The following is a 10,725-nucleotide window of genomic DNA, read 5'->3' on the forward strand; positions in this document are numbered from 1 at the left end:
GGGGAGGGGGGGGGGGAGAAATCCGCCTTTGACTGCGCTCTATACAAGCTCATTGCTGAACCGATTGTGCATTGGGCTTCGTTTCACAACGTTAGTGCGTGTGAATGATTACACCATTTGCTTGGTATCGCGATGGCTGGTACCTGCTTGTTTATTTACAAGTCACAGCTGACTATTGTCCAGGCTCAAAACCTTGCTTGGCTTGCGGGATGTGACGTGATTTGGGGGTATTTGGGGTCATCGATCATAGGATACGGGGATCATTTGAGGCTTTGCTAGGCAGTGAAAGCTTGACTATGTTACGTGTGATGAATAGCCAATGTAAACAGGATACATGCACAGTGCTACACCGTAGTCTCAACCAGCTTCATGGACAATGTAAGCTTCCATACAATAATGATATCCTCTTCATGCATATATATACGTAATGTATAGGATACTGTCTTATCGACAGACATGTTCTTCACCTGAGGACGGCTGCTTGCGTTGTGGCCGAAACGTCGTGAGAATTGTTTTATTATGTTTTATTTTTATTATTTTATTACTTCCCTACTACGTGACTTTATCGAAAAAACCAAAAAGGTATAGGATTACATTCACCCCCCTCTGACCTTCGCAGCTGATAGGCTCACAGTGATCACAACACCGCTACTCTAACACCAGAAGCAGGAAGACTTTTTCTCGCAAATCTGGCAAATTGCCTGATGAAGCTGGTTGTAGTCACCGGCGAAACGATGTACTCAAATTGTGAAAGTTGTGGGTTTTTGTCTCCAACACACTGGTGTACTGAGCTAGTGACTAATCGTCCCGTTTAGTTTACGTGACGAACCTGACCAATTGGCTGTGTCAGGTGGTGGTGGGTTAACGACACATTTCTATTTACGCGATCTAACCCAGAACAACATTTATTCTGGGTATCCATCATAGGATCTCCTTTGCCAATATCAAACTATGAGAATAGGTTTTCCCATTTTTGTCTGGCAACAAAACAGGTGTTAAGATGTTAAAACACCAAACTGAAATCTTTTACAAGGAATCATGTCTGCATTAACCACAATACTTGTGGTCAGAATGCAAATAAAAAACACGCTCTGATAATATATGCATTGTCCTTGAAACTGATTGGTCTAGGCTGGCCAAAAAGCCTTTTGGCGTCCTTTGGTCTAACACCGTTTGAGACGAGGCTCAAAAGAAAGCTGTCTCTGGTGTGGACCAATCAGTTTCAAAGACAATGCATATATTATCAGAGTGTGTTTTTGTTTGCATTCTGACCACAAGCATTAATGCAGACGTGATTCCTTGTAAAAGGTTTCAGTTTGGTGTTTTAACATCTTAACACCTGTTTTGTTGCCAGAAAAAAGGGGAAACCCTATTATGGATATCCACTTCCTTAGGGTTCTATTCACATTCATCGTTGATTTACATCTGACAGAGATCAGACTGACTGTAAGTAACCCTTAATGTAAGTGTGTCTGCGCTGAAGCATTACTTTTTAATCGGGTTCCATTAATAAATAATAATTCACAAATAGACACGCAAAATGTTTTGACGCTTCAACACTCAGAATCAAAAACGATGTTGTAAGTCCTGCGGAGAATGTAGCACGTTGCAAAAAATGTGACTTGTTTTTACGTCGACAAAACCAGGACATGTTTGAATGCTGCGCACGTGTAAAAAACATCATGTACGTAACTGAAGATTGGATAGAACATTGCATGGAATCATTGCTAAATGAACACAATACTGTGCAGACCTGTGCCAATCCCAGTACCCATATTGGCCATGAGGGTTCCTCTCACCGTGCTCTCACAGACTGACCGCTCATGTTAGCTGTGGCCACGGCTAGAGTACTGTACAACAAACCACTGCAACGTGTCTCCACTGCAATATATAAATACGCTTATTTAAACAAATTGAAACGTTTTTACATCTTTTTTTACTATTTTTATTTCACCAGTTAAAAGCCCAATGAGCTATGTAGCTCTTGTTCAGAAGCAACCTGGCCACGATTGAAGGCTCAACGAAGTGGCTTATTATCATGTGGAAATGTACAGCAGCCAAATGCTCTGAATGCACGTTGATTCTAAATGTGTGTAGAGAAAAAAACGGAGGACCCGGGAGAAAAATCCACGCAACCACAGGGAAAACATGCACACTCCAAATATACAGCAGGCGTCAGGGTCGGGATCGAACCCACGACCTCCTGTGTACCAGGCGAGGCAATTAACATCTCGCCACCACGGCACCCCTGTGCAATCAAAATACGACCAAAATATTCCCCGACAAATCTAGCGGACAAACATCCACAGCCAGGGATCTCCATGAACAAATCTTGACCCAGCCCCGGCTTTCCTCGATACAAAGGTATAGGTGCAGGCCTGCAATTTCTTACTCAGAACCCCTGCTGGTGGAAGAGCCTCCACGACAGCGAGATCGAGAGAGTCCCCCCTCTAGGTGGTCCTGTATTTGGCCTACTCCTTCATTATGGCCAGACATCTTGCAATAAACTAACTAAACGATGTTTATTTTACCAGGGTAAGGCCCACTGAGCAACGTATCTCTTCTTTCAGAAGTGACCTGGCCACAAATGATAGCTCAACCAAGTGGCTTGTCACGTGCAAATGTTTCACAGCCAAATACTCTGAACGCATGTTTTTAAACGTGGAGGGAAAAACCGAAGGATCCGGAGAAAATCCACGCGGACACGGGGAGGACTTGTAAACTCCAATTATACATGCGTCGGGTTCGAACCCACAACCTCCTGTATGCAAGGTCAGGTAGTTAACATTTCGTCACCGTGGCATCCGAAATGGGTTGGGAGTGCCCACATTTTACCCCACAACAAGCCACCAGCTGTGGTGTCATCGTTTTTATAAACTGTTGGATGGACAGAGGTATGGGGATTTAAAAAAAAAAACATTCTCAATATTTTGAACTGCCATGGCAGAAGATCAAATCAAACAAGCGCACCTCTGGAATGCAAGTCCAGTGTGCTAACCGCATGTGTGCGTACGAATATATTAAGCCCCGGGGCAGTTAGTAGTGAGTCTAAAAGCACCCAACCGTTACACTTTCATGGGAAGCTCGCACGAGAGAAATCCGCGCAAAATCTCTCTCCTTAGTAACAGGTGGGTGACCCGTGCTAAGAGAGGGTCACACTCAGGTCACTGTCATTCCCATCGGTTTTTTTTGACATCGGGTTTGAGCCCCTGTGAGTCTCGCCATCGTAATGCCGTCAATAGACTAGGCTGTCTGTGCTCCCTGGGCAAACACTCGATACAAACCAAACATTTCTCTCTCCACGCTTAGCCTATTCTAGTCGACGCATTTCAGAATGGAAATCAAAAATGTGTTTGAATAGTCCTCCAGTATGGAGGAATCTTCATCCTAGAGAAATCTTCAAACTGGAGGAATCTTCATCCTAGAGAAATCTTCAAACTGGAGGAATCTTCAAACTGGAGGAATCTTCAAACTGGAGGAATCTTCATGCTGGAGGAATCTTCACACTGGAGGAATCTTCAAACTGGAGGAATCTTCACACTGGAGGAATCTTCAAACTGGAGGAATCTTCACACTGGAGGAATCTTCAAACTGGAGGAATCTTCATCCTAGAGAAATCTTCAAACTGGAGGAATCTTCAAACTGGAGGAATCTTCACACTGGAGGAATCTTCAAACTGGAGGAATCTTCAAACTGGAGGAATCTTCAAACTGGAGGAATCTTCATGCTGGAGGAATTTTCACACTGGATGAATCTTCACACTGGAGGAATCTTCATGCTGGAGGAATCTTCAAACTGGAGGAATCTTCACACTGGAGGAATCTTCAAACTGGAGGAATCTTCAAACTGGAGGAATCTTCATGCTGGAGGAATTTTCACACTGGAGGAATCTTCACACTGGAGGAATCTTCATGCTGGAGGAATCTTCAAACTGGAGGAATCTTCACACTGGAGGAATCTTCACACTGGAGAAATCTTCAAACTGGAGGAATCTTCACACTGGAGGAATCTTCAAACTGGAGGAATCTTCAATCTGGAGGAATCTTCAATCTGGAGGAATCTTCACACTGGAGGAATCTTCAAACTGGAGGAATCTTCAATCTGGAGGAATCTTCAAACTGGAGGAATCTTCAATCTGGAGGAATCTTCAATCTGGAGGAATCTTCAAACTGGAGGAATCTTCAATCTGGAGGAATCTTCAATCTGGAGGAATCTTCACACTGGAGGAATCTTCATGCTGGAGGAATCCGACGAGCTATGAAGCTCTTTTTCAGAGATGTCCAGGAGGGGCGGGTGAGTCCACATGAGCAAACTGACTACACTCATTTCGAACAATGATCATTTTGATTGTCCTGCTCTTGATTGTTACTTAAAAGTAAAGAATAATAATAAATCGATATATTGCATAGGTCAATTACAGTCACGCTCTTTTATAATAATATTAATTTATATCCATTTATCAACCGATTTCTGTATTATGGTCTTTCTGAACGCTGTGGTCTTGGGGGTTGTTTGGTCATGCTGCACTGCCCTGCTAGGGCAGGCTGAGTGAAGCTCAGAGGGCTCGGAGATCGTTCAGATTTCCAGCACCTCCGATACGGTGCAAAATGCGTTTAACGTAAATACAATAAATACAATGAAGACATAGGTCCCCCGTGTAGCCTGTACAGACTGTTGGGGCAAGTGCTGTTAGCGAGCACCTACGAAGGCCGGCACAGCACACGAGGGGGTGGGTGGTCAGCACCATGCTCAGTTGCCTTATTCTCTCTCTATTGGTGCTGACTCACACCCAGGGGTGGCCCAGGAACGGTTCAGATAACCGTCGCTGATGTTGGCCGTGAGCGGGAATCAAACTCGAGTTATCTCTGTGCCACGGCTCCCACAACATGTATACACAACGTATGCATGAACACATTAACCATGATTGAGAGTTGAACTGGGGACACCATGCGCTCGCCACTGCACGATCTCTCAATCCGCCCAGTTTTATCGCTTCGAACTTTTGACCTCGTGCTCAAAGTCTCTTTTTTTAGTGAGAGTTCCCCTATTGTACATGTTCATGATCATTTTGTGATACGTAGAATCCAGTTTCACGTCGAACTCGGACCGTTATCTAACGGAGAAAGTCATTGCATGTAAACATCTGGCAGTTCACCCATCTGGCAGTTTTTTTGTTGTTGAATGCAAGAACACACTGGGCTGGCTTTGACAATTCATCGTCTCAACGGCAAGCTTGCTTAAGCCAATGATGCTGAATAAACACACTCCCGGAATGTTCGTGGCTGATGGAATGTGTAAAAAAAAATGTTTTTACGGAAACAGACAAATATTGTTCGGAGGCATATAATTTGCTTATTTAATTTATTTATTCTACATGAGTTATGTGCATTGGACAGGGCTTCGTTTGTGTAATCTCAAATCCCAAGCAGAAGTCTGCTCGGCCAGGCTGAGTGTGTGCATCTTGAATTGTTGAATATATTAATTCACCTGTGTACATACACTTTGAGTCGCATGCAAATAACATTGTAATTGAAGTACCCATAACTAATATTACTGGACGATATTTTATTCCAGGTTTAAAAAATATGTGTTTATTGAGAGACGAGATTATGGTAATAAAACAAATCCACTCAAGGACAGCAAGGAATAATGTTTAAAATAATAGAATGCATATGTAATTATTATTATTTACAAAACGATATTGTATTAGAAATTGTAAGATGATTAGTTTGTATATAGAAAAATTACATATCTGAATTTGGAGCTTGCAAATGTACGTGATATTTGTAGTTTCTGGAGCCAATCATGGACATGTTATTTATACTAAAACTGACATGTGTGACGTGTGCAAACCTGGCTTTCACGCTTCAATGGATTGCGATTTTAAAATAACTCAAAATGAAATGGGTAAGTCCAATTATTACATTATTTTCTCACAAACTACACAAAGAATAATTACTACCCCAAAAATACACAGATGGCCACGTCTTCTGTGTATACATGTGATGTTTTGCTTGTGTTTATAATTTCGATGCACAATACACTTCATATCCTGGGCAAGTATAAACCACGCCTGTTTATCATTTAACTGAAGAAGTCCTCTCTGGAGGAATAACCAAGCTGCTTCACACACAAGACACTAATTATTTGTACACACAAAAAAAACAATCAAAGTCTAATTGAAAAATAGCAAAGTCTCCCTTTCATTTTTCACGTAAGAAATGTTTGGAATTTTAAGAAACCCGCGCGTCTTCTGGGCACGAATTCCCACCACAGGGCTGATTTTTGTTGTGGCTCGATTGAATGTCAAAATGACAGTGGAATGAAGAGTGCCATGCTCCATTACCAATTTAGTTAACGGTGTCGAAGGCTGTGCATCACACCGATTGATCCATTATTCCAGCGGACCGTTTATTAATATTCTGCTTTAACCTCTGTGGCAAGAACAACATTATAATGTGCACTGTGCCCACAAATCAATCTACACCGAGGTGTGTATAGTTTCGTTTCTGCTCGCAATAGCCCACGAGTCTCGGGGGTTTGTCAGTACCACCTGGATTGGCAAATGCTACTCATGTCCACCATGGGCAGTGCACTGTTTGTGTTGTAGACATGATTCCAATGTATCACGTTGGGTTTTCCCCTCCCTTCCCCTCCAAAATCAACTGTGTCTTTCAAACATACTGCAGTTAATTTATTTTCTCATGAAAGCTACCACACTGTGACCTTGCTATCACGCATTGATGCAATTCAGGGATAAAAAAAAAATGACTCAAGAAAATCCACATTAGCGTTTGGCACCCTGGGTGTTTCTCATAGGATATGTTAGCCAACGCTTGCTGGTGTATACATGACAAAGGACAATCGTGCATAGCCTGCAGTTTTGTTTTTGTCACGCAGGCTAAATGTGCAGCTTCATTTCGTCTCGACCCGACAATTCCAAGTGGCTCGGTCACGGACAAGCAGTGAAAATTGTGCCAGTGGCCAATACCGTTTCAGTGCCCGTTCGTGTAATCCTTCACATTCCTCCGTATGCTCTCCAGAATCAATCCCAGAGCAGCAACCTGTCCTGTACACGTAGCAGCTGGCTGGCCGGGGTAGTCTTGGCAAAGCTCGCGAGGACAATAGACTGCCATCTCCAATAAGACCACTGGGGAGACATGCGCCTCGATTTCGGAGAGCAGGCACAACCCACCTCTCCCAGGTGTGCCTCTCCAAATTGGTCACGCAACTACGGTACGATTCTAGGGGGGGGGGGGGGGGTCAAACAGATGGTGTTTCCCATAGGAAGATATGTACAGACAGATTAACATAAATGGCTTTCTCCGTAATGCGACAATGCACATCGAAGCAATGCCTTGCAACGAAGGGATGATTTTTGCGGCGTGCAGAGGTGCGCGACGCTAATTTTAGCTCGCCCCCGCCTACTCCCGTGGAGGGCTGCTTCAAACGAAGCCTCTCAGTGGTCCTCCTCCACGTTTCCAACCTCCCCTCCCACCCTACGCTGTGCTGCTGCAAGAGGTTGTCTGCGAGCGATGAACCCATTTCAACCCTGTCGGCTGCCTTGTTTCCAATTCCCTCTATGTTTACCACCGACGACATCTGCCGTTCTGGCAACAAGAAGAAAAAACCGTGAGGAATTGGTGACTTCCATCAACGGCATTTGCAAACAGTGGGTCAACGTGTGCGTGTGTCTGCTATCGCCTAAAGTGCAATGTTGCAAATGAAGCCCAGTTGAATTTTAAACACTCAACAACGGCCAACTGGAGACCTGGATCTCCCTGGAAAAAGATATAATGAGTCTCAGCGGACTCACACCTGATTAATTAAAGCACGCCAGTTGATTGAACATTTGGCTCAATTTTGAGATTAAAATCACTCACATTTTTTTGCGAGCTGTTTATATATTATGTATGAGATATATTTTTTGGGATTATTAAAGCTGGCAGCTGAGAAACTGAACTGTTGCCCTTTTATGAAAGGACCTGTATCAGTGTCTGTGGCAATTATGTGACCTCAAGTGTTAAATATATTGTTTTAATAAACAAGGAAAGTATAGTAGCACTGCACTTTAATAATACAAAAATGCAATTTGCTGCTTGTTCACCAACATGTTATTTATTTATACCCCTCCCCCCATTTATTGGCGTATTTACTTTTAAAAATAGACTTCACATTTGATTTGAAGCTTTCGTGACTGCAGGAATTATTCTTTGGTTCTTTCGGTAAAGTCAGGTAGAAAGAAAATAAATAAAATAATAGAATACGACGTTTCGATTGCAACACAAGCAATCGTCATCAGGTAGAACTAAATTTGATAGCGACAAAACACAGACACGGAAACACACAGACAGACACACAAGCAGAGAGAGACAACACAGAGAGAGACACACACAACATAGACACACTTTGCTGAAATTTCGGGAGGCAGCATGCCGCCTTGGCTAGATTTTATTTTCGGTTGAGTGCTGGGATTATACGTCTTCTATTTGTAGAGATTGCAATGCTGCTTTGTGTCTCATGGTCACAAATAGTTGTTGATGCTCGTGTAAGTATGCAGTGTTTGATTAAGATGGCACATTAAGCGTTGCACCTTCTGATACCCGACGAACAAAAATAAGTGTGCGGCCAAGGCACGTAGAAAACTGCGAATCAGCAATTTACACCGTGGCATTAAAGCAGTAAATCGTGAGCGCTCCTGTCCACTGAACGATCAGAGCATCATTTTTACCATCCCTGTGCGAGTCATTGAACAGTATATTGCTGGGCAGGATATATAATATGCGATTAATGAATGATTTGGTTCGTGGGATGCACGTACTGAGTGTGTAAGTGCTTGTACAGCTTCTACAAGGACATGTTCTACAAGGGACTGCAATTGCTCCGCACCATTCTTTCTTCACAGCTAGAAAATCAATGTAGAAAATAAAATTAATTTTTGGCTTCTGCAGGGAATTTCGAATTTATAGATCCAATTGTAGGCCCCTAAATTGCCTCTGTCTCGTCTTAACTGATTTTTCGAAGAGGAAAACATTACCTCGAGTGATTAACTGTGTATTTTACCCGCGACAATGACCCAATGTCCTAATCGGTGTTTTAATTAGGCATTGTTGGTAAATTGTTATTTTTGTGCAATTATCCACAAAGAAAGACAACCATTGTGTTCAATTTCAAGATTCCTTTTTTTCATTCAGTAATTCTATTTTTCACATGACTATTATATGATTCATGCATTACCCTTGGGCTTATTCTGTATTTTCTTAGATCCCACTACAATGTGTGTGTGTCGATACTGAAGTGTATGCTTAAATTTACATACAATTATTCTACGTAACATTTACTGAGTGGTTGTTAAATAAAGGAAAATTTCCGCTGCGTGAAAAAAGTGTTCATTTTACAGATCACCTTGTAAAAGATTAAAGCGTCGGTGTTATCCTGCAATTAAACTTCCTTCGTGCAATTGTTTGTCTTGTAATGCAGAGTGCAACCCGATCTGAAAAGCATATCAAGGTCATCGTAGGAAACCAAACCCAATCTGCTGACAACAAAACCTATTGCATACAGCCGTTTCAATTCTCTTCGTTTTCAAGTGCCGAGTGAGATGCACACATTGCTAAGCAACGACGCTGAATTTTTTTAAATATATTTTTGAATACGAATCCCTTAGCAACGCGATGCTCCTGTGTCATGGAAATATCAGATAATTCCACGGTGACAGAGAATGCATTTGGAAACCAGCGATCGCTTTGAGACGAAAGGAAATATACGAATGCAAGCAAACACGCATGCAAGACACGTGATAAATACGGCTGGCAAATGTAACAGCCGCATGCCAACGAGAGGAATGCAAAATATGTACGGAGTGCATTGCCTTACCTTGCAAACTTCATACAGCAAATTATAGTTTTCATCCTGCTTCTGTGAACCGCAGAGATTGCATCCCATGTTTGGTCTCAGTTGAAGTGGCACAGTTAGATAGAGACCCTTCGCGCAGGGCTATAGGCACGACATTAACAGCAGCAACGAAAAGGTATATTTCCACATCTAAGAAAATTCGAATGAAATATATCAATATTTTTTTTCAACGGGTTAGCGAGATTTTTTTTTTGTCTTTTCTTTGGTGGCGGGAGGGGGGGGGGGAGGTAAATAAATAAATAAATAGGGTTGCCTCGTCGCCCGCCGACAACAATGTTCCTTGCCGCAGTCACAGCGGCGCTTTCGGACGAATTCCCGCGCACTTGATCGTCAGAAGGGCAGAGCCTGGGCTCAGCAGCAGGTTGCCTTCTTCCAATCGCTGTCCTTCACCATTACCTCGCAGCACCCCCCCCCCCACCACCACCCGCCCTCTTCTCTCGTCCGCCCTGCCGCCTGAGGATGCGGCTGCGTGGCGCGCGCACGCACGCGCGCGCGTGGGAAGGGCACGCGGCACGCACGCGCGCGTGGGGAGGGCACGCGACACACACACGGCATGCGCACACACGGCACACACACACACACAGCAGACACACACACGGCACACACTCACGCGCGCACGTGGGGAGGGCACGCGGCACACACACACACGGCAGACACACACGGCACACGCACGCACGGCAGACACACACGGCACACACACACTCACGGCACACACGGCACACACTCACGCGCGCACGTAAGCACGCACGCGCACGTGGGGAGGGCACGCGGTACACACACACACACGGCAAACACACACGGCACACACGC

The 10,725-nt window shown here is 43.7% G+C and overlaps 1 protein-coding gene across 2 annotated transcripts in view; it reads right to left on the reverse strand.

The window, feature by feature from the left end:
- LOC133356430 (E3 ubiquitin-protein ligase PDZRN3-like) overlaps nucleotides 1–10,448 on the reverse strand; it is a 78,087-nt gene extending 67,639 nt beyond the window's left edge. Inside the window, exon 1 of one of the 2 annotated variants that reach the window (XM_061573957.1) lies at nucleotides 9,877–10,448. In XM_061573957.1, the coding sequence (XP_061429941.1) occupies nucleotides 9,877–9,945 (69 nt within the window). In that variant the 5' untranslated portion in view covers nucleotides 9,946–10,448. The remainder of the gene's footprint in view (nucleotides 1–9,876) is intronic. The other variant, XM_061573956.1, reaches the window with a different exon arrangement.
- Between the last annotated feature and the right edge of the window lie 277 nt (nucleotides 10,449–10,725).

The sequence above is a fragment of the Lethenteron reissneri genome, chromosome 54, assembly GCF_015708825.2.
Source record: "Lethenteron reissneri isolate LAM-NWPU_2019-01 chromosome 54, ASM1570882v1, whole genome shotgun sequence".
Classification (NCBI taxonomy): domain Eukaryota; kingdom Metazoa; phylum Chordata; class Hyperoartia; order Petromyzontiformes; family Petromyzontidae; genus Lethenteron; species Lethenteron reissneri.